Below are 23,079 nucleotides of genomic sequence, written 5' to 3'. Positions count from 1 at the left end.
TAAACATTTTTTTTCTCTTTTTTTTTTACCTTTTGTTTTAAATTAAAATTTTTATTTACTTTCTTCGTTTGATGAATGGTTCGAGAAATCTTAATTCTTCATAAAACGGCCAAGTTGATAATTTAAATTTATTGTTTCCTGTTCGTTCGAATTCTTCTTGTACTCTTTTTTCCTTGGAAAATTTTTCCCTCAATCTCACCCATTTTTGTTGACATTCATTTACTAAAAATGTGAATTTTTTCTTTATTAATTTATTTGCTGTAAAATTCTTTTCTTTTCTTTTTTTTTTACTTTCGTGAAGATTAAACTAATTTAGAAAATTTATTTTAAATTCTACCAATTTTTTGAAAATAATTAAAAACTGCACAGGCAAAATTAGGAAATTTTAAATTAGTATAAAATAAATTAACAAAGAATACAATTTTCTTATTTTGTAGTTATTAATTATTACTAATTTAATTAAATGAATTTTTTTTCAAATTAATTAATAAAGATATATTTATACCAGAAATATTTAGAGATGCAGCAATTTCATGCCAAGTTTGTTCTCGTTTTTCAATGTCCTTAAAATCCTTTAATTCCTTATTGTAAAGATGAGAATTGTATTTAACTAAATCTATCAATAAATAATCTCCTTCTCTAATTGATTTTATTTGCACACGATTATCAGTATAATCCTGATGGTCTGCCATTCTAAAAAAATAAAAAAAATTTATATATATTTTTTTAAAATAAAATAAACAATAAAATATATAATATACAATTGAAAGAAAAAAATAAAGAAAATTATAAATATTTCAGGTAGAATTTTTAAAAAACATAATAATTAAAAAAAACAACAATCGCAAATTTTCACCAATACAATATTTACTCTAAGAGAAAGGAAAATAAATTTTAATAGAAAAATTTTAATTCTTTAAAATTAACATTATAAAAATTTTAAATATATTAAGAATAACAATTTTTGTATAAATAGTAATAAAAACAATAATACAAATAATAATAAAAATAAATAATAAAAATAATAATAATAATGGATATATTAATTTAAAATTTAATTTATTTTATCATTTTTATTATTATTGTTTTAAACATAATTTATTAATAAAAGTTAATGAATAGAATAAATATTATAAAAGAGAAAAATAATGATATAAAAATAATATTCAATTGAGAACAAACCTTTTATTGTTACATGTGATAAAATTTAAGATCCTTTGACACATGACAATATTTTTTAATCAATTTTCTATAACGAAGCATTTACTCACACTTGACAATTTAATTGATTTTCTAAATTTCTCATTAATAACAAATAAAAATTTACGAATTTTGAAGAAATTGTTACATATTTTCAAATAAAAAAACAATTAATAACCTCAAATTAAATTGTATATATAATAATTACCTTAAATTAGAAAGACATATTTTTTCTGAAATACTTTAAAATAAGTCCTTTTTTTAAAAAAAAAATAATTTCAAATATTTTTTTTTGATTTTCAAAAATTTTTCTAACCTTAAAAAAATGTCACTTTTTTTAAAAAATAAAAATAAACAAATATTTTCAAATGTTTCGATAATATTGTAACGAAAAATGAATAAAAAGGTAAAAAAAACAACAAAAAAATAACAAAAGAAGTTAATCAAAATCGGAATAATAAAAATAATATATTTTTAAAAGCTAATTACACAATCATTATAATACTTACGTCGTTATCCGCTACTGATTTTAAAACAAATGTCGCGCTTTCAAAAACTTCTTATCACATTATTATTTTTAAAAAACATTGAAAAGCTATTTTTGCAATTCATTTAAAATTTTATCACGTGCTTCTTTTTTTGTATATATGTAGGTATATCCAAAACTTGAGAAAATCTAGATTAATCTGGATTGGTTGACATAAGCCTTTGCAACTATATATTCGCAAGAATTTACATTACACAAATTTTTACTTTTGCTTTACATATTTCACTTTTCACATTTTTTTTTTTTTTTTTTATAAAAATATTGCAAAAAATCAATTTTTCACAATTATAAACAAAATACAAATACTTTAAATATAGGGGAAAATATTATTTTTATATAAAAAAAAATTAGGATGCAACAATCCTTTTTATTATGCGTGCAAAAATAGCTTATGCACCATAACCCCAATGCACGTAATGCAATTGGTGGAAAATATATGCTTTACGTTTTTCAATAATTAAAATTTCAACTTAAGAAAATTAACCAATCGCTGGCAATTTCTTTTTTTGAAAATTAACTTTCATTGGTTGACAATTTTCTTTACTGTGTCTATTCATTGAGCGGTAAATTTAAACAATAATTTTTTTTTTACATTAATAAAATTTGAAATTTCTTGTATTTTTAAAAGAAAAACAGAAAGAAAATAAAAAATAGTAAAATTATTCCACTAAACATAAGCTGCATTAAATTAACTGATTACAACAAAAAAAAGTCTTGTCACATTTATGATTGTTGTGTTTTTGAATTTAAATCAGAAACATAACCTTAAAATATAAATTTCTTTTATAAAGTTTGTTATGAAATTAAATTTAAAAAAAGGTGAAATAAATTTAAGTGACAATTATGAAAATATAAAAAAAATAAATAAAAATAATGGAGGAAATTAAATATGTAAAAGAAATTTTTCAAAATTACTTCAAAGACGAGTTAAAAAGTAAAGAGATTGGTGCTTTTTATGTAAACACATGTCAAACTTGTCATTGTTTGGATAAATTGGAAAAACGTTTAAAAAGATGTAGTGGTTGTCATATGATTTCTTATTGTGACACTGAACATCAAGCAAAACATTGGCCAATTCATAAGAAATTATGTAAAATTGTTAAACAAATTATTTCCACCAATGGCGGTAATAGTATTTTTGGTAATACAAAAGGATTGGATAAAAAAAATTGGGTAAAGTTTTTTGTTCAAATTAATTTAAATTTGTTTAATTTCATTTCAAAGAAAAATTTCCTTGATTTATAAAGAAATTTTTTTTATGTATAACAAAGAATTTATTTTTTAACTCAAAAAACTTAATTTTTTTTTTAAATCAAAAAAATTTTTCTTGCGTAAATGCGTAAAATTGTTGATTCAAAAAAAAAAAACATTTAATATTGAAAATAAAATTTGTTAATTTTAGGTAATCGGTTTGAGAAATTCTGACCCTTTTACGAAATTTTAATTATATAACAATTTGTTAAATTAATTTTTGAAAATTTAATTATTTTCAAAATATTGTAATTCAAATTTTTTTAAAATAAACTTAGTTTTTTAATAGAATTTTAAATAAATTCTTCGAAAACTGAATTATTTAAAAAAAAATTAACTTAACATCTTTTTATAAATAATTTTTTTTATAGGAAAATTTCTTTTTATAAAATAATATTAAAACTTTCTATAGGAGCTGATTCAAAATTAAATTATTTTTATAATTTCCATATAATTATTTTATTTACAAAAAATTTTAACTGAAACTCTTGGCAAATTTGATCATTTTTAGGAATTTTAATCAATTTCGTTTTAGTTATTTAAACAATTTACAAATTAAGAAAATATTGTTTTTAACAAATTAATTGTACTACTACGGAAATTTATTTATTTAAAATTTTTTTTATTGTAAAAAACTTACATTTAAATATATAAAAAATTTTCAATATTGCAAGTCTTCTAAAATTTAAATATTGACAAAAAATGTAATTAATGTTATCTTACGAATTTGAATGAATTTTATCGATATAAAATTTTTGTTTCTACCACATTTAATACCTTAGATTTGAATTTTTCTGCATAAGATTTAATGTTAACCGTTTGTAAGTGAGATTTTTATATTTCAAAATATAAATATTATTTGAGAAAATTTTAATAATTGAAAGTTTCGTTTTAAAATTCAAAGTGATTTCAAGGTTTTCAAGAACAAAAATAAAGCGACCTTCTTTTTTTTCAAAAAATAACTTTAAAATTAAAATATCTAAAATTTTTACTTCATATTTTCTAAAAACTTATAAAATTATATATTTTGCAGGTTTCGGATGGACTTTGGAATGCAAAAAAAGTCGTTTTATTCGAATTTTATTTTATTTCAATTAAATTTAATTAGTTAATAAATACGAACTAAGATAAATTTTCAAAATTTTGATTAAGTAGGACAAATTTCTAAAAAGAAAATTCTCAAAGTTCCATTTTTTCAATTTTTTAAAGCCTAATTTAAACACAATTTATTCGAATTTTAAATTTTGGCACAGTTTTCAGTTTCAATAGTCGACAATAATTAAGTTTTACAGATTTTTAAATTAAATTTTTTTTTAAATAATTGAATTGCAAAAGATTTTAAAATTAAAATAAATTTTCTGCAAAATTTAAATTGCTGTAGCTTTTTTTTTTATTTCTGACAACAATTTACATTTCGATATTTTATTTAAAACTTTTTTAAGTAATTGAATTTTTAAAGAAATATTACAATTTATTTTTGAAAATAATTGAATTTTGGATGTTATAGTTGAAATTTTTAGAAAAAATCAAATCAAATTTTACAGAATCGAAAAATAATTTTAAATAACCTTTTTTTCAAATAATTGAATTTTCAAAGATTTACAATTCAGATTTTTGAAAATAATTGAATTTCCTGTGATTTTTTATTAAAATTTTTGTTAATTTCTGTTGCCGAAGAATTTATAAGAACTTACAGACAAAAATTGAACATTAAAAGTTTTTTTATTAAAAAATGCTCTTAGATAATTGAATATTCGAAGAATATTAATGAGCCAAAAGTTTTGAACGTTTAAATGAACAAACTTTTTTTTGAACCTTCTTTTAGTACGAATTTTATTACAAAATATTGTTTTAAATATCTTAAAAGAAGTTATTGATTTAATATTTGTTTAATTTACTATTTTATTTAACATTGACATCATAATTTTTAATAATTTATAGATTGAAAAAAATATTTTGTTCATTTGAACGTTCAGAACTTTTGGCTCATGAATATTATATAAATTATTAAAAAAATAAATAAATTTCCAAAGTTTTTAATTGAAAAATGCTTTCTAATAATTGAATTTTATAAGAGTTACAGTTGAAATTTTTTAAAATAATTGAATTTCAAAAGATTTTGTTAAATTTCAAACAATAATTAAATTTTACAGAATTCAAAACAATTTTTATCAAATAAATTAAAATTTTTTTTTAAAGTAATTGAATTTTCGAAGATTTACAATTTATATTTTCGAAAATAATTGAACTTCAAGTGATTTTTGATTGAAATTTTTGCTGACCAATTATTAGATTTTAGAAAGTTTTAAATGGAAAATTTTATAAATAATTAAATTTTAAGATTTTAAATTGAAATTTTTGAAAATAATTGAATTTCAAGTGATTTTGAATAGAAATTTTTGGTAATTTTATTTGTTGATTTTTTTTTTTAATTTTAAACAATTATTGCAATTTTATAAAATTTTTAATTGAAAAGTAGTTTAAGATAATTGAATTTGTGAAAAATATCATAAAACTTATTGAAAATAATTAATTTAGAGAAGAATTTTAGTTAAAAATTTGTTAAATAATTTAAATTTCTGTATTGTTTAATGAAAAAAATATATTTTGTTTAAAAAATTTTTGTAAAAAATGTAATAAATCATAATTTTTCGACTTTTTATATTATCTATTTTTTTGAATTATTTTATTTTCATTTGTTTTTTTTTTGTAAATAATATTGTTTTCTACTTTCTATTTTTAGGTAAAATTAAAAATGAATACAATGCTAATTGTATCGTTAAAAATTGGACGAGAATTAACGACAAGTGAAAAAGACATGTTTCTATTTCCACGAATTTGTTGTATTTGTCATGATAGTAATCCACGAGCATTGACAAATTGTCTCGATTGTGGAAATTCAAGTTTTTGCAATGATCACATTTCCGATGCAAGACATAAAATAATTTGTTCATCATTTGCGCTTGGTTATAAGTTAAATCTTTTTAAAATGTTTACCAGCAATATAAATATTTTGGAAATTATTTCCATTCTTCTTGATAAAAATCCAATTAATTGCATTCCATTTGCAGTGGAAAATTACAATTTTCTTTCAATGAGACAATTTATTGATATTTTTTTCCATGAAATAATTAACAATCATTGTCAAGAAAATATGATGAGTTCTGATTTTTGGGAAATTTTTATTGCTGACTATTTTACAAGACCATTGACACTATTGTCGGCAATAAAACTTATAAATTACAAAGTGGAACGTGAATTAATTATTCACATTATTGGATCCTATTATCTTGAATTAAATGGAATTTTCGCGTGGGAAATTATTTTTCATCTAATGACGAGTATCGAAAAATTGACAATTATTCTCATTGGTCCAGGCCTTGTTGAGGATAAAATAATGAATCCTCAACTTTGTGAGAATTGTCAAAAATTAGGAAAATTTATTAATGTTATTGTGGATAATAATTATTATCATGAATTTATGAACGAAGAAATGAGACCAAATTTAATTATTGGTTATAATTTGGGAATAAGTGAATACGAGAATCCAGGAAGTTTGGACGATACATGGCAATTGACAATTTTGAAAATAGTCGAAATTAATGTACCATTTATAATGACTTGTTACACTGAGGGCGAAGCTCACAAAGATCATGAAAGAATAAATTATTTTTTAAAAACAAAAAGCAAAACAAATACGAATTACACTATTCTACAACGAAATAAATTTGCCAGTTTAACACCTTTCAGGGATTTTGAGACTGAAGGTGTATTTTATCAAAATGATTATTTAATAGTTTATAATAATTGGCAAAAATTAATAGTAAATAATTGAAAGAAAAAAAAAAATTTCTTTTTTAATTTCAATAAAACTCAACTAGTATTAAAATATAAAAATTAAATTTTGTTTTATGTAATTTTTTTTCTAATTAAATAAATAATATTTTTGTAACTTGTGTGCTTTCTAATTTAATTTTATACTCTCTCTCTATTTTTTCTTTCTTTTTCTTTTGTTTGTGAATTAAGTAAAAGAACCGTAAATAAATTGTTTTTTTTTTTAAATAATAGTTCATATTTTGTTAAATAATAAATTCAGTTTTTCTTCTTGTTTCAAAGAAGCCGATAAATTGTAAATAAAAATGTTTTTAAAATTATTGACAAGTATTACCTGTCACTCGAAGTGAAGAAAATCCGTCTCTCGTGTCAATGTAAACAACTTTTCCATTTAATCCTCCATACCTTTTATTCAATTGAACGGCAACACTCGCTTGAAAACTGAAAGAAAAAGGAATTTATAAAAATTGAAAAAAAAAACTTTATTTTTAATAGGGAATTTTAAAAAATTCTAATAATATTTATTATTAATAAAAATTGAATTTAAATTTAAAAAATAAAAATTCAATAGTTATTATTATTTGAAACGATATCAAGGTGTCCAGAAAAATTTTGAAAAAAATTCAAAGCCTTTTAAAAATACTTTGAAAATTAAATTCAATATTTTTCAAAATTTTAATGAAATTCTTCTTCTTCTTCAAAAAAAAAAAAAAATATCAAATATTTCCAAAATTTACAATCAAATTTTACGAAACTTCAATTATTTAAAATTCCTTTCATTAAATATCGAAAATTTAATTATTTTCAAAATTGTTATTCAAATTTATCAGAAACTTAATTTTTAACAGAATTTTAAATAAATTCAATTCGAAACTGAAACTTTTCGCAAATTTTATTATTTTCAGAAATTTTAATTAACATTGTTAATTATTTTAAAAATTTACAAATTAAAAATTTTGCTTTTAACACATTAAATTTAATACTTAGGTAATTTATTTATTTTTAAAAAACGTTGTAGATATTATGAATTTTTCAAGAATTTAATTATTCTTAAAATATTTAATTCTATTGTAATGGCAAATAGAGTAAATTAAAATTAAAAAATTGTAATTTTGAAAATTATTGTGAAATTGATTTTTAAATATTTCAAATGACAAAAAATTGAAAAAAAAAATAATAATTAATATTTTTTGCTGTGATTGTTTTTGAAAGTATTAAACTTATATCTTATAGATATCAAATTGAAAATATTTTCAGTTTTCTTTTCTTTTAATTAAATTTTTGAAATTTTACCAAATTTGTGATTTTCCAGATCCCATTGCTCCACATAATTCTGTTATTGTTCCACATTGAAATCCTCGATCCAAAATTATATTCAAATTCTTTGAAGGAATTAATATTATCTCTTTCTTATTCATTTTCTATATACATTGAAAAAGAAATGAATTATATGTAAAAGGAAAAAAAAATATATTTAAATTGTAAATGTTATTTCATGTAATTAATTTACAAAAATAATAAATAGTAAAAGAAAAAATTCATACATTAAATAAATGTATTATCTCCACTGTTTTAGGGACATCATTTAAATGTTTCAGTTCTTTGTCCGTTAAATATTTATGTGACTCTATAAAAAAAAAAAAACCAGAGTTTATTACATAATTATTAATAAATAAAAATTTAATAAAATAAATTATAAACAGAATAAAATCAATAAATTAACAAATATTAAATATAATAATAATAATATCAATATAATATACAATAAATATATGTATATAATATAATAGTTGTTAATTTATTCATTTTATTCTTTATAATTTGTTATTTTATTAATTTTTTATTTCAGAATAATAAATAATAATTTATTATCTCTTACCTTTATTATTTTGAATATCTTCGAGAAAATTGTAACCATTTATCATTAATTTAGCGATAGATTCTTGTGAAATTTTTAAAGTTGAAATAGGACGTAACATATCGTTCAAATAATAATACATATAGTTTCTAATCTAAATCGTAAAAAACTTTTCACATTATTTCTATTTTGAATTAAAAATAAGTTAACACTTACTTACACTTAACACTTAACACTTAAAATTCAAATATTTAATAAATACAGACAACTCTAAAATTAAAAACCGGGCACCAAAAGTTGTTTGTTTATTTTAACGATTCTAACCTTAAAAAAAGAATCAAAACAAAATTCAAATCTTGCGGAAGTTTATATAAACAGCTGTTTCCGTATTTTACAAACGCAATGTTACCAAATTAAAATTGCACAAAAAAATGTTTGTTTATTATTTTTCGATATTATCTTTTAAAGAATCATTTTTATAAAGTAATAAATATCTTTGTTTTCATAAATTTAAGTACTTTTAATCAAATATTTCATATATTTTCGATTTATCTATTTTCACTTAATAAAAATCAGAAATTTATTTTGTTGCCGATCAGCGTGATTCACAAGAAAGGCGCGAAATTTCAAATAATTTGAATTCTATTTTCTTCATTTCTTTCGATTAAATTTAATCTAACATTTTTTTTTTTGCAAAAATATATCTATAAATATTATAATAAAAAGATTGTAAAAAAAACTCAGTTGATATTTGTTAATACCAGAAAATAAAATAAAAAAAATGTTTACCAAAGATATTGTTTCCCAACTTTGGCAACAGTGTTTTCATTCCCGAAATTTCCCTTTGTTACTTTTTCATATCGCTCTTTGTCTCTCATTTAAATTCCATTTTTTATCTCCATCAAGATTATAAATCAACAATGAACACGATAAAGTAGAATATAAGATTATCTCGATTGTGTGTGATTAAAAAAAAAACAAAGATATAAAAGTGCAAAATTCGGAAAACAATCAGTGTCTATTTAGTGTTTGAACATAACCTTTAAAAACAGAAAATGACTTTCTACGATTTCTTCAATTTTCTTTTTAATGACTATGACGATGACGACGACGACAGTTACAATTATTATTACAATTATCCACATAATCGAAAAACAGTGATAAAAAAAGATCCCTCCGAAGAGCAAATTGATTTTTTCTATCCAAATGCATGTCAAATTTGTGGTTCGCGTAAAAATCTTAAACGTTGCGCCAAATGTCAAATGATTTCCTATTGCGGTAAACAACATCAAACTGAACATTGGCGTTTACATAAATATTATTGCACATTACTCGTTGATTTACGTAAAAAACATGGTTATCTACGCAATGCAAAAGATCGTAAATTAGAAAATTGGACACAAGCTAAAATCGCTTGTATCAATAATATTTCAACGAAACTTGGACGTCAGCTCACTTTATATGAACAAAAAGTGATTAAATTTATACGCTCCTGTTGCATTTGTCATGATATCGATAATAATAAACTTATAAATTGTCCAAATTGCGCGAGTATTAGTATTTGTCATCAGCATAAAGATCGTTTTCATGATATTCATACAAAAGAAAAATGCGATGGTTTCAAACTTTGCTATCAACTTGATTGCGAGCAACTTCAATTGATAAAAGAAAAGGAGGAAATGAAGAAAAACAAAAAAAAGAATGACAGCGATTCGGAATATTTTAATAATTCCAGCGATGATTTTGATTCTAATGATGGTTCCACTTCCGATGATGAAAATAATTCAAATTTAAAAATCACTGAATTAAAATCAGCGCCAATGAATTTAATTCCATATTTCCAACAACAACAACCGAATTCAACATTAAAATTCATCGAAATGTCATCAATTCAAAAAAAATCATTTAATGAAATAAAATTAAAGGATTTTGAAATTCCCGATTTATTCATAAAGCCATTGATTGCATATCGTGCATTACAAATTTTAAATCAATTAAATAAATTTGATATTACAATTCATTTAATTGATTCACAAATTAATGATCTTGAAACATGTGATTTTTGGGAAACATTATTTCATTTAATTCCCAATTTAAAAATATTAAAAATTATTATTTTAAATCCAGAATTTTCAAAACAATGTCTACAGCCAAATTTATGTACAAAATGTACAAATAGCGAGAAAACATTGATATTTGAAATGAAAAAAATTCATTACATTGATTATTGTAAGGATAAAATGTATATAATGCCAAATTTGATAATTGGTTATTTGACATTATTAAAGGAAACTCATGATGCTTTAAAAGCAATTGGAAATTTGAAAATAATACCATTGGCATTGACGACAAATTGTCAGAAAACAACAAATGAAAATTATAAAATTGTGGAAAAATTGTTTGGAAAAAATATTATTCATCAACATTATTATGAAAAGAATTTATTTTGTGGCGTTAAACCAATAATGGATTATAAAACTGATGGATTTTATTACAATCATCAATTTTTGACACTTTATAAAAATTTCGATGTAATCGAAATGAGAAAACGGAAAATGAATGGAATTCAAAAATAGACACACACAAGTTTTAGGTTTGTTTTTTATTTTTAATTTTGAAAAATAAGAAAAAAAAATTTTCCATCGAAAAACAGATTTTCTTTTCTTTTTATATTTGAATTTTTTGATTTGAAATAATATTTATCGAATGAGCTGAAAAAAGTTATCGTTTGAAATAAAAGGAAAATTTATTTTTATATTGCATTTCTTGAGTAAAAAAAAAAAACTTTTGGGAGTTAAAACAAAAATATTTTCAAATCAAAAATTAAATATTTTTAATAATATTTTTTGTTAAAACGGAAACACAAAGTTTATGAAAAATCTGTTTTAGAGAATGAAAGAAAAAACTTATTTTTTTTTATAATATATTAGGTAAGAGGAGGCAAATAGATAAAAGTAATTTTAAAATTTAAAAACTTTTATTTAAAGTACTTATTGTATGACAGCAATTTTTATTCCTTGCCAAGAACCGTTTATTAATATAAAATAAAAAAATAAGTAAAAAAAATTTCCTTGACGTAAAAAATAGTCGAAAACACTGAAATCAAGTTTTCATTTATTTTCCTATTTTCTATAAAAACGCAGGAGCTTTTGAAACGAAAGACTATTTTACAAATATAAATTGTTTAAATACTTATTTTATTTTTAATTAAAAAAAGATATTAAACAATTTTCAAGATTTTGATTGTACATTTTTTAATTTTTTTTTCTCGAAAATACAACTTTTTTCGACTTTTGTTATAAGATGCGAATTTTTCGCCTTTTTTACATTTTTTTTTTTTTTTACAAAATTTTTAAATAAAATTCGTCTTTTTTAGTTAGGTATCTAAAAAAAAGTGAACTTTCAAATGAGCGAAATCATTTATATAAATTTTTTTTAGAAATTACTACAGCAATGAAAAATAATAAGTATATTAATTAATAAATTATTGAAATTAAGTTTTGGACGCAGGAAAAAATATTTTGTAATAAAATTCGAAGTTAAAAAAGTAGCAAATAAATTTTTCGTTCATTTTAATGAATTTCTTCAAGAATTCAGTTATCTTCAACTATTTTTTAATTAAAAATTTTATGAATTTCAATAATTTTCTAAAATTTAAACGAAAATTATCAAATAAAATTACCAACAATTTTAATAGAAAATTATTTAAAATTCAATTATTTTCAAAACTTTTAATTTAAAAGATAAAATTTAATTATTTTTAAAATTTTCCATTTAAAACTTTCCAAAATTTAATAATTTCAACTCTAACTCCTCTGAAATTCAATTATTTTCGAAAATTTCAATTTTAAATCTAAAATTCAATTATCTAAAAACATTTTTCAATTAGGAACTTTTGAAGTTCAATTTTTATCTATAATTTCTAATAAATTTTTCAGCAACAGAAATGTAAATAAAAAATAATTTGAAGTTTAATTATTTTCAAAAATTATTAAAAATTATTTTCAAAAGCAACAGAAATTTAAATAAAAAATAATTTGAAGTTTAATTATTTTCAAAAATCTGGATTGTAAATTTTCGAAAATTCAATTATTTTTGAAAAAAAAGTTATGTAATGAATTATTTTCAATTCTATAAAATTTAATTACTATCTGAAACTTAACAATATCTTTTGAAAGACTTTTTCGATTATTAAAACTGAAAAGTATACAAAAATTTTAAATTCGAGTAAATTAATTACTTTAAAAAATTTTTAAAATGGAACTTTAAGAATTTTTTTAAAGAAAATTGACTTTTTGTGGAATGTAAATTGACTAAAAATTATAAAAAACCGACTTTTTACCTTTAATTTAATATTTTCTCGCAAACCAATTGAAGTTCCTTTTTTATATTCATATTATTTTATTGGAATTTAAAAAAGTTTTGGCATTACAATAGAATTAAAGATTTTAAGAATAATCAAATTTTTGAAAAATTCATAATTTTTCTAAAAAAAAAAATTAAACTTCTGACAAATTAAAATTACAATTATGAAAATAATTGAATTTTTTATGATATTTAATAAAAAGAATTTTAAGTAATTGAAATTTTGTAAAGTTTCCTTGAAAATTTTCAAAACCTAATTGACTTTTTTTCCTAAAGAATAAAATTTTTGAAAGCATTGAATTTAATTTTCAAAGTATTTTAATTGAAATTTCACAGTTTTTTGATGTCACAAAAAGATTAAATTTTAAAGGAATTAAAAATTGCTACATTAAAGATGAATTTTGAAGAAAAAAAATTATTTTAAATCTTAGAAACCTTTATTTTAGATAATTTTTATTTTAAGTTGAAACATTGTTTTTTTTACTTATTTTCAGGATTTGTAATTTTTTTTTACAAAACAAAGGAAGGAAGAGGACAAAAATTCAAAGGATGATGGGGAAAAAAGGAAGATTATTGTAATCTTGTAAAAAAAGATTTTTTTATATTGTCAAGATCATTATTATAAAGCAATGAAGTATATCTTCGTACTCAATTATCCAGTATTTTATGCTTTTAAAATTAAAATTAACTATATTATTATTATTATTTTTTTTATATAAGAAAACGATTTCAGTAAGTAAACAAGACTGATAAATTTCAAATGTAAATAATTTGAACAAATTTTTCTCAGGTGTTCATTAAGTTAAGATGTTAAAATGTTCATATATAATCGTATGCTTGTAATTTTATTTCAATACTGTTTTTTTTTCTATGTTAAATTTTCGTTTATTTTTAGTTTTAAAATTGAAAATAATTTAAAGTTCGTTAAGAAATGTGATTAATGTTGAAAACGAAAAAAAAAAAGTATTTGCAGAAATCTCTTTAAAATAATATAAATTCAATTTTTCACCGTTCTTTTTTTAATTTTAGTAACATTATAAAAAGAAAAAAAAATCAAAGTTTAAAAAAAATTATATTACTAAGTAAACAATAAAAATACAATTTTTATTTTAGATTTTCTCTTCTTTTTCCAAAGAAAAAAAATTGTAGTTTATTCATAACTGTATTATAAATTAAAATATAATAAAGAATATTTTTTACATATTTCCTCGTTTATTTACTTTTATTTTAAAAAATTATTTTCTATTTTGTTGAAAAGAATTTTTTTGAAAAATTAATTAATTTCTTAAATTAATTTTTCATTTTTTCTCTTTTAAACATTTTTGTCAAAAAAAAATTTTATTTTGAGTGTCACTTTTTTTGATACGATCCTGAATTCTCACTTGGTATGACTTTCACTTTATTAAAAGACTTGCAGTTTTTTTTTTTTTTTTTAATGTCTTCTTAAAGTAAACATGTAAAATAAAGTTTTTTTGATGTGTGACAGTGACAAATATTTGTTGCAAAAAAAAATTTATGAAATAAAGAAAAATGAAACAAATTATATTTGACTTGAAATTACAAGAAGATATATATTCACACATTGAATAACAATGTTGTACATAATACAAAGCTCACGTTTGATAACGAATCTAAATTTATCATCAGCATAACTTAAAGTTAGTTTATCATCAATCGTTTTGTAATGAGAGCAAAAGTTAATTATTAACGTTTTAAGAAAACTGAATTATAAACAAATTGAATAAAAAATTTTATTTTAATATTCAATTAAATTTATTACAAATTTTAAGTGCTCAAAAAAAAGTATTTTAAAAAATTTAGTTTTTTACATTTTTTTTTGTTTGTTTCAGTTAAACTAATTATTAATGATAAAACGATTTCAATTTAATTATTAGAATTCAAATTGAAATTTTTTATTTGGATAAAAGGATTTTTATTTGTTAATAAAACTTTCCATCGACTTCAAAGGTATAAAGTTTATATTTTTACATTGTAAATATAAAGTTAATATAAAAAAGTAAAAAAAAACTAAATTAATTTTATTTCAAAAATATTAATAAAATATAAATTTTTTTTTTGAAATGTTAAGAAAAATTTTGTAGCTTTTATAATAATTAAAAAATTAATTTTCTTTAAAATCTTTTTAATTTTTCGAAAGTTGAAAAACATTTTAATTTTTTTCTAACTCATCTTTAAAATGAAATTTCCAGTAGATTAAAAAAAGAAAATATTCGTAATTTTTTTTCTGATTGGTAATATTTTTTTCCAGTGTGCTAAAAACAAACATTGAAAATGGCAAATATTTTAAGTGGACCGCCTTTTTTAAACGAATGGAACTACAAATCAATGGCAGAATTTCTTTATGAAAAAATAACACTACATGCATCGTCAACAGCTTTAGTAATATAAAAATTGTTTTTTTTTTAATCTTTTTTTTTTACTAAATGAAAATCAGTATAATTTTAAATTTGATGAATTTTTTTTATTTTTTAACAAATGTCAAGGAAAGAAAAAACTTACTTTGATAAATTTAAATTAATTGCAAATTTTTTATTACAATTTTTTTTTGTCTTTTATGGTCTTTGAACTCAAAAATTATTTTGTTAAAATTTTCATTTGTCGGAATTTCATTATCTAGAATTTATTTTGAATTGAATTTTTATTTTTTCGAATTATTATTCAACAGAAATATTATAAATATAAATATTATTTGCTCAAATTTCCATTAGACAGAATAGTCACTTAAAATAATTTTTTATTTTACAGAAAGAGTTTTAGAAAGAATTTTTTTTCTATCCGAATTTTCATTTGTTCGAATTTACATTTCACAGAATTCTTAAAACGACGAATTTTTTTTTTTTAACAGAAAAATTTTGGCGCAAATTTCAATATTGACCAATTAAAATGAACAAAATTATAATTGGTTAATTTTCAAAATTTGCTCCTAAAGTTTTTTTTATATTTATTCAGAGAAATGAAAATTCTGTAAAATAAAAATTTGTCATTTTAAGAATTCTGTAAAATTTAAATTCGAACAAATGAAAATTTGTCTAGAAAAGAATTATTTCTGATATTTTTTTTTTTGTAAAATAAAAATTCTTTTAAATGACTATTCTGTTGCATGAAAAATTTGAGTAAATAATAATTCTAAGAAATTCGATGAAATAAAAAATTTGTTTTAAAATTATAGTAACAATTTTGTAATATAGAAATTTGGTTTAAAGAAATTTCTGTTATAATTCGAACAAATAAAAGTTTGACTTAAAATAAATTCTAGGTAATAAAATTCTAACAAATTAAGTATAGACCTTATTCATGCGTCAATTTTTTTTTTCACTTCTTTTTCTAGATAAGTATGGAAACCAAAGAAGAATTATCGTACAAGGAATTTTTGGAAAAAAGTCTAAAATTATCAGTGGCACTTGAAAAAATGGGATTAAAAGTAAATGATAAAATTGGAATATGTAGTGAAAACAATTTAAATTTTTGCATTGCACTTCTAGCGAGTATATTCTTAGGTGTGACAATTTGTCCCCTAAATCCTGCGTACACTGAACAAGAATTTATTCACGTATTAAAAATTTCAAAACCAAAATATATTTTTGTCTCAACAATAATTGTAGAGAAAATGATGAATGTCGTCGATAAATTGTCATGGTCACCAAAATTAATTTTACTCAATGATAAAAGTGATAATTTCAAAATTTTACGGATCTCAAATTTAATAGCTAACATAACAAATGTTGATGTGAAAAATTTTCAATTTCCCATAATTAACAAAAATGAACATATTTTATTGATTGCATGTTCAAGTGGTACAACGGGTTTACCAAAAGGTGTTATGTTGAGTGATAAAAATTTTTTAATTCAATTACAATATTATGTTGAGGATAGGTTTCCATTTTTTCAAAATGCCGGTAGTTTTTTGGGACTATTGCCAATGTTTCATGGTTATGGATTTTTTATTTTTCTTGTGAGTCTCACTTTTGGCAATAAAATAATTGTAATGTCACGATTTGACGAACGACTTTTTTTACAAGCTGTACAAGATTATCGAATTAAAACATTGCCACTTGTTCCGCCGTTGTTGGTGTTTTTGGCAAAAAGTCCAATTGTCGATGAATTTGATTTGTCATGCGTCAAACAAATATCGTTAGTAGAATTTTTTTTATTTACTATTTATTATTAATAAATATTTACTATTTACTAAATTATTAATAATTATACTTAAATCAAAAGAAAAAGAGGCGTATGAATATTTTCCATAAAAATCAATGAAGAGAATTTTCTTTTTAAAGAATTTTATTATATCTATAATTATTTTTTAGACGAATTTTCATTTTTCAAAATAGCATTTAAGAGAATTTCCTTTTTAAACCAATTTTTAATTAACAAAATTTTAAGGCACCGAATTTTTGACAAAATTTTTATTCTACACAATATTTATTTTACTGAACTATTTTCCCAATTTTTCTTTTTTTAAATTGTAATTTAACCAAATATTATAATTTAGCAAAATTCCCATTAAACATAAATTTTTTGTGTTTCTAATTTTTAAATATCAGAATTTCCAATTCATCGAATTTTTATTTGTATGAATTTTTATTTAAAAGAATTCTTTAATTGCTAAATTTACATTTGTCCGAAACTGCAATTGACCGAAAAATTAATCGACCAAAAAGATTTTGGCGTGAATTTTAAAATTAACCAATCACAAGTTTCTTGAATAAATTCTAATTAGTTAATTTTAAAATTCGCTAATTCGAAAATAAAAATTTAAGTAAAAATTCGTTTAAAAAGAAAATATTCTGTCAAATCTTAATTTGAAAAATAATAATTCATCTAAAAAATAATTATTTCTAATATAATTCTTTAAAATGAAAATTTTAACTAATAATTTTTATGTGAAATTCAAACTTTTATTTTAATTTAATAACAGTCGAAAGTTTAATTTCAAAATTGAATTTTTAGTCGTTTTCAATTTATTTAAGTAAAAGAAAAAAAAACAGTAAAATCGATTAATTGATTTAATTGTTTTTATAAACAATTCTTTTTTATATAGATGTGGAGCGGCTCCGGTATCTGAAAATATTAAAGAAGCAGTGCAAAAGAAATTTAAACTTCCGTTTATTAGAAACGGCTATGGATTAACGGAAACTACAGTTTCATTAATGAATTCATGTAACGAATTGAAATCTGAAAGTGTCGGAATTTTACGACCAGGATTAAAAGGTTAGAAAAATATTATTATTATTATTATTATTTAACAAATTTTTTGCATCTTTAATTTTTCAAATAGAACTCGAAATTTTTGAAAAATTAAAATTCGATTTTTATTCATAATTTAAATTATTTTAATTGTTAATTTTTTTTACACTTTTTTCATGATTCTCAATATTCAATAATATTTTAATGTCAAAAAACACTACTTTCGCATAAACAGAAAAAAGTTTAGAATGTGAAAAATTAGATCTGAAGAAAAGTTTATTTATCAGAAACTGAATTTAAAAAAAAAAATTTCAAAATTTGATCACTTCGGTTTTGAGAAAATCACTTTTTATAAATAATTTCAATTTTTTAGATGCTTCCGTTGTAAATATTAAAATTATTAAAAAATAATTACACTTTTGGAAGAGTTATATTTGAAATTTTTAAAAATAATTAAATTTCAAATGATTTTTTTTTATTTTAGACAATAATTAAATTTTACAGAATTGAAAATAATTTATCGATTAATTTTAGATAACACTTTTTAATAGTAATTGAGTTTTCAAAGATTTACAATTTAAATTTTTGAAATTAATTGAACTTCAAGTGATTTTTAATTGAAATGTTTGGTGATGAAGAATTTATTATAGAAATTACAAACCAAAATTAAATTTTAAATTTTTTAAATGAAAAATGCTTTGAAGTAATTGAATTTGCGAAGAATATTATAAAAATCATTTAAAATCGTTAAATTTTTGAAGAGTTACCTACAGTTGACATTTTTAGAAATAATTAAATTTTAGATTTTAAATTGAAATTTTTCAAAATAATTGAATTCAAGTGATTTTGAATTGAAATTTTTTGGTGATTTCTGTTGCTGAAAAATTTATTAGAAATTACAGACAAAAATTAAATTTCAAAAGTTTTTAATTCAAAAATCATTTGAGATAATTGAATTTTCGAAGAATATTATAAAATCATTAAAAATAATTGAATTTCGGAAGAGTTAATTAAATAATTAAAATTATTACATTTCAAAAAGTTTTAGATGGAAAATTTTAAAAAATAATTAAATTTTGAAAAGGTTTTAAATTAAAAATTTTTGGTAATTTTATTTTTAAATTGTAAACAATTGTTGAATTTCATAAAATTTTTTATTGTATAATAATTAAAAATAATTGAATTTTGTGAAGAATTTCATTAAAATTATTAAAAATAATTAATTTTGAGATAAATTTTAGTTAAAAATTTGTTAAATAATTGAAATAAAGAGGATCTGAAGAAGATCTGCATTGTATACTAAAGAAAACGTATTTTGTTTCAAAAATTTGTAAAAAAAAAAAAAAAGTTGAAAAAGTTGCATCTTATTTAAATAAGTCGAAAAAGCTTTATATGTAGTCCGAGACTTGTATAAATAATCAATATATATCAATATAGTATAAAAAAGAAATGAAAAGAAAAACCTTGTAATTGTGATATTTTTTATGAATTTTCTAGCAAAAGTCATTTCAATAGATGGAAATAGTAATGAACCACTGGGACCAAATCGTGAAGGTGAATTATGCTTTAAAGGAGAAATTATAATGAAAGGATATTATGGCGATGAAAAAGCAACGCGAGCTGCAATTGACGAAGATGGTTTTCTTCACACCGGTGATGTTGGTTATTACGATGAAGATGGTTGTTTTTTCATTGTCGACAGAGTGAAAGAACTTATTAAATATAAAGGATTTCAAGTTCCGCCCGCGGAGTTGGAAGCTATTTTATTGACACATCCGGCAATTAAGGATGCTGCAGTCATTGGAATGCCTGATGAAGTTGCTGGAGAATTACCACTTGCTTTTGTTGTTAAACAATCTGGTGTCAATGTTTCTCCTAGGGAAATCATTCAATACGTTAATGGTAATTATAATTGAAAAATTCACATAATTAATAACAGAAAATAATAATAATTGATCTCGATTGAGAATTATCGAAGAAAAATTCAATTTTCGCGACGCATGAATATATTCAGGATTATATGCCACTCTTAAAAATTTTTAATTCTTTTTGAATTTATTTTTTCTTTTACCATGAAAATATTTAAATCACTTTGAATTTTAAGGGAAGGCACCACTCCCTATTTTGACTCACTTAAAGAATTAATTTAATTTAATTGAAAAATATTTTAAATTATTGAAATGCCAAGATTTTGATTTAGAGTTATTAGAAATAATTATTTCAACAAAAAATTTGAATCAAAATTTTTAATAATAATTGAATTTTAGGAGATTTTGAATTAAAATTTTAGTACATTAGAATTGATGAAAATTATTAACAAAGTTTCAAACAGTAATTGAATTTTACAGAATTTTTAATTAAAAAATGTTTTATTTAATTGAATTTTTAAATAATTGAATTTTTGGAGATTTTTAATTAAAATTGTTGTTTTAAAATACTAAATATTCTATTAATTAAAATTGTTTTTTTAAAATACTAAAATAAGCTTCCGATACCAAGTTCTAGGATTTATTTTTTGAAATACAAATTTTTGACAATTAAAATTTTTTAAATTAATTGAATTTCAGAAGATTTGAAATTTGGAATTTTTTGTAATTTCATACTCCTGAATTTGTTTTTATACAAATTTTAGACAATAATTAAATTTTCGAAAATTTTTGATAAAATTTTTTTTAAATAATTGAATTTTTGGAAAACTATTAAAATTATTAACAATTATTGATTTATCGAAGAATTTTAAATAAAAATTTATAATTTTTCAATAGTTTCTATTAAAATTTTTAGAATTAATTAAATTTCAAAAAATTAAAAATTTCAATTGCTGAAGATTTTTTTTAAACAAAAATTTTTTTTATGTATATTAAATGAAAATTCGACGAAGTTAAAGAATCTGTTACATAAAAAATTCGGCTAAATTGAAATTCTATAATATTCATGCGTCACATAATTTTTCATTAAAAAAATTAATCAAAAAGAAATTTTATTTTATTATTAAATTTTTTTTCAACGAAAAGTAAATAATTTATACATGTAAAAGATTAATTTTGTGAGTAATTGAGTTAAGTTTAGAAAAAATATTTTTAAATTATCATTCAGTACAAATCAAGGTGTAATCAATTCGACTTGGTTTCATTGATAATAATTTTACAATTTTTTTTTTCTTATATTATTTACCAAGTGATAAATTCATATTATTGAGTCATTCAATTAATTTTCGTTTCTTGCTATCATTATATATTTAAAAAAAAAATCTAATTATGAAAACGTTGAATAATTTGAGTTTTAATATCAAAATATTGAAAATAATTGATAATAATTATATTATTATTAATATTATTAATTATAAAATTATTAATTATAAATTTTTCTTAATTAGTAGCGTAGAATTACTTAATAAAAAAAAGTTAATTAATCAAGTATTAAAAAAAAAATATTTTTTTCGCAAATTATATTTTTTAAAAGAAGTTAGTCTAATTTTTGGAATTTTTGAAAAAAATCATAACTTCCATATTTCAGAACGAGTTTCGTCACATAAACGTCTAAGGGCTGGAGTTCGATTTATTGAAGCAATTCCTAAAAATCCCTCCGGCAAAATTCTTCGACGAGAATTACGAAATATTTTAAAATCGAAAATTTAGTGATTAATGTTTTAACAACAATACTAATATATATATAATTCTGAAAATTTAATTTTTAGATTTTGTGTTCCAAACAAAAAAATAATTAAGTCTTTAATAAATATAAGGAAATTTATCATAAGTAAAAAAATTATTAATTTAAATAATTTTTACATTTTTAAGTAAACAATTTTATAAATTTAACAAATTTAATAAAATAAAAAAAGTAAAACTTTTTGAATTTTTTTTCAAAAACTGAAAATGCATGATATATTAACGTAACTATTAAAAAAACGAATTGATTAATTATAACGGTATTTTAAAGAAAAGTAGAAAAAAAATTGCTTCCTCATGGAAAGAAAAAGTTCATAATGTTGACTATTAATATGACGTGAATTTTATTTTATTATCGAACGTTTTGTTCCCTCATAAATAAATAGCTAATTACTCTTAATTGTAAGTAAAATATGGTGTTTAAATAAGTTCAATCGATTCGTTTTCGTGAGAATAAAATTTTCTTATTTGTAAATTTGTTTTGAATTTATGATATGAAAAACGTATTTTTTTTTCGTTTTTGTAAAAATGTGTATTTTAAAAATGATACACTACTTTTTAGTCTAGAAGGACAGATAACAAAAAAATTTAAATAGATATTATGCCGGTAATCCTTGTATTTGATTTTTATATTGATGACTGTAATAAAATTTGATATGAGAAAACGTTCTTGAGATTTACAAAAAAAAGAGAAAAAAAAACGATGACACTCAAAATCGTTAACTTTATAAAGCTTCCTGTATGAGAAAAATAATGATAAATAAATGTACAACTGTCGAATTTTAATATAAAAGAATTCTCATTTAATAAAATTTTAAGTGATTCAAATTTTTAAATAAGTAGAATTTACAAATCACCGAATTTTTATTTATCCGAAAATATTATTCGCACGAATTTTTATCTGATAGAATTCTTAAAACGCTCATTTTTCATTTTACCGAAATTATAAATTTTCACGATTTGTAAAATTATTAAAATTATTAAATTAAAATTGAGATTAAATTATTAAAATTATCGATAAAATTGTAATTGGTCAATTTTAAAATTCGGGTTGAAATCATTTTTTGTCGATTGTTTGTTTGGTTTTTAGAAATTTCGGTCAAATGAAAAATCGGCGTTTTCAAAAATTCCATCAAATTCTCGAA

At 20.0% G+C, this 23,079-nt stretch overlaps 4 protein-coding genes across 8 annotated transcripts in view; 3 read left to right on the top strand and 1 right to left on the bottom strand.

Moving 5' to 3' along the window:
* LOC127284958 (uncharacterized) overlaps positions 1-9,117 on the bottom strand; it is a 29,564-nt gene extending 20,447 nt beyond the window's left edge. The window contains exons 1-4 of one of the 4 annotated variants that reach the window (XM_051310694.1): positions 8,712-9,117; positions 8,377-8,459; positions 8,126-8,253; positions 7,167-7,273 (exon numbers count right to left, since the gene is read on the bottom strand). In XM_051310694.1, coding sequence (XP_051166651.1) covers positions 7,167-7,273; positions 8,126-8,253; positions 8,377-8,459; positions 8,712-8,832 — 439 coding nt within the window. In that variant the 5' untranslated portion in view covers positions 8,833-9,117. Of the gene's footprint in view, positions 1-59; positions 223-505; positions 694-1,182; positions 1,296-1,709; positions 2,155-7,166; positions 7,274-8,125; positions 8,254-8,376; positions 8,460-8,711 lie in introns of those variants that run through there. The other 3 variants (XM_051310692.1, XM_051310691.1, XM_051310690.1) reach the window with 3 other exon arrangements.
* LOC127284953 (uncharacterized) lies at positions 2,506-7,000 on the top strand. Its single transcript, XM_051310683.1, has 2 exons — positions 2,506-2,920; positions 5,742-7,000. The coding sequence occupies exons 1-2, from the start codon at positions 2,621-2,623 to the stop codon at positions 6,831-6,833; spliced, it is 1,392 nt and encodes a 463-aa protein (XP_051166640.1). The 5' UTR covers positions 2,506-2,620; the 3' UTR covers positions 6,834-7,000.
* Positions 9,118-9,518: 401 nt separating the features above from the next.
* LOC127284950 (uncharacterized) lies at positions 9,519-14,167 on the top strand. The gene is made up of 2 exons (XM_051310678.1): positions 9,519-11,283; positions 13,550-14,167. Exon 1 carries the CDS (start codon positions 9,746-9,748, stop codon positions 11,264-11,266), a length of 1,521 nt encoding a protein of 506 aa, XP_051166635.1. The 5' UTR covers positions 9,519-9,745; the 3' UTR covers positions 11,267-11,283; positions 13,550-14,167.
* Positions 14,168-14,462: 295 nt separating this feature from the next.
* Positions 14,463-22,115, top strand: LOC127284948 (luciferin 4-monooxygenase-like). Of its 2 annotated transcripts, XM_051310675.1 has the most exons (7): positions 14,463-14,713; positions 14,906-15,023; positions 15,325-15,455; positions 16,405-17,207; positions 18,118-18,287; positions 19,761-20,165; positions 21,780-22,115. In XM_051310675.1, the coding sequence occupies exons 3-7, from the start codon at positions 15,348-15,350 to the stop codon at positions 21,899-21,901; spliced, it is 1,608 nt and encodes a 535-aa protein (XP_051166632.1). In that variant the 5' UTR covers positions 14,463-14,713; positions 14,906-15,023; positions 15,325-15,347; the 3' UTR covers positions 21,902-22,115. The 2 variants fall into 2 exon arrangements, with proteins under 2 accessions (XP_051166632.1, XP_051166633.1); XM_051310676.1 differs by lacking the exon at positions 14,463-14,713 and having other exon boundaries at positions 14,738-15,023.
* The last annotated feature ends 964 nt before the right edge of the window (positions 22,116-23,079 follow it).

The sequence above is a fragment of the Leptopilina boulardi genome, unplaced genomic scaffold (genome assembly GCF_019393585.1).
Source record: "Leptopilina boulardi isolate dan_hultmark-lab unplaced genomic scaffold, ZJU_Lbou_2.1 LbouV2_327, whole genome shotgun sequence".
Classification (NCBI taxonomy): Eukaryota; Metazoa; Arthropoda; class Insecta; order Hymenoptera; family Figitidae; genus Leptopilina; species Leptopilina boulardi.
This window is presented reverse-complemented; position numbering and strand designations above follow the sequence as displayed.

Excerpts from the sequence above, each read along its gene's own strand:
- LOC127284953 (XM_051310683.1), top strand. The coding sequence starts at position 2,621 with ATGGAGGAAATTAAATATGTAAAAGAAATTTTTCAAAATTACTTCAAA. Across the intron at positions 2,921-5,741 it reads GATTGGATAAAAAAAATTGG|GTAAAATTAAAAATGAATAC; the intron begins GTAAAGTTTTTT and ends TTCTATTTTTAG.
- LOC127284948 (XM_051310675.1), top strand. The coding sequence starts at position 15,348 with ATGGCAAATATTTTAAGTGGACCGCCTTTTTTAAACGAATGGAACTAC. Across the intron at positions 15,456-16,404 it reads ATGCATCGTCAACAGCTTTA|ATAAGTATGGAAACCAAAGA; the intron begins GTAATATAAAAA and ends TTCTTTTTCTAG. Across the intron at positions 17,208-18,117 it reads TCATGCGTCAAACAAATATC|ATGTGGAGCGGCTCCGGTAT; the intron begins GTTAGTAGAATT and ends TTTTTTATATAG.
- LOC127284950 (XM_051310678.1), top strand. The coding sequence starts at position 9,746 with ATGACTTTCTACGATTTCTTCAATTTTCTTTTTAATGACTATGACGAT.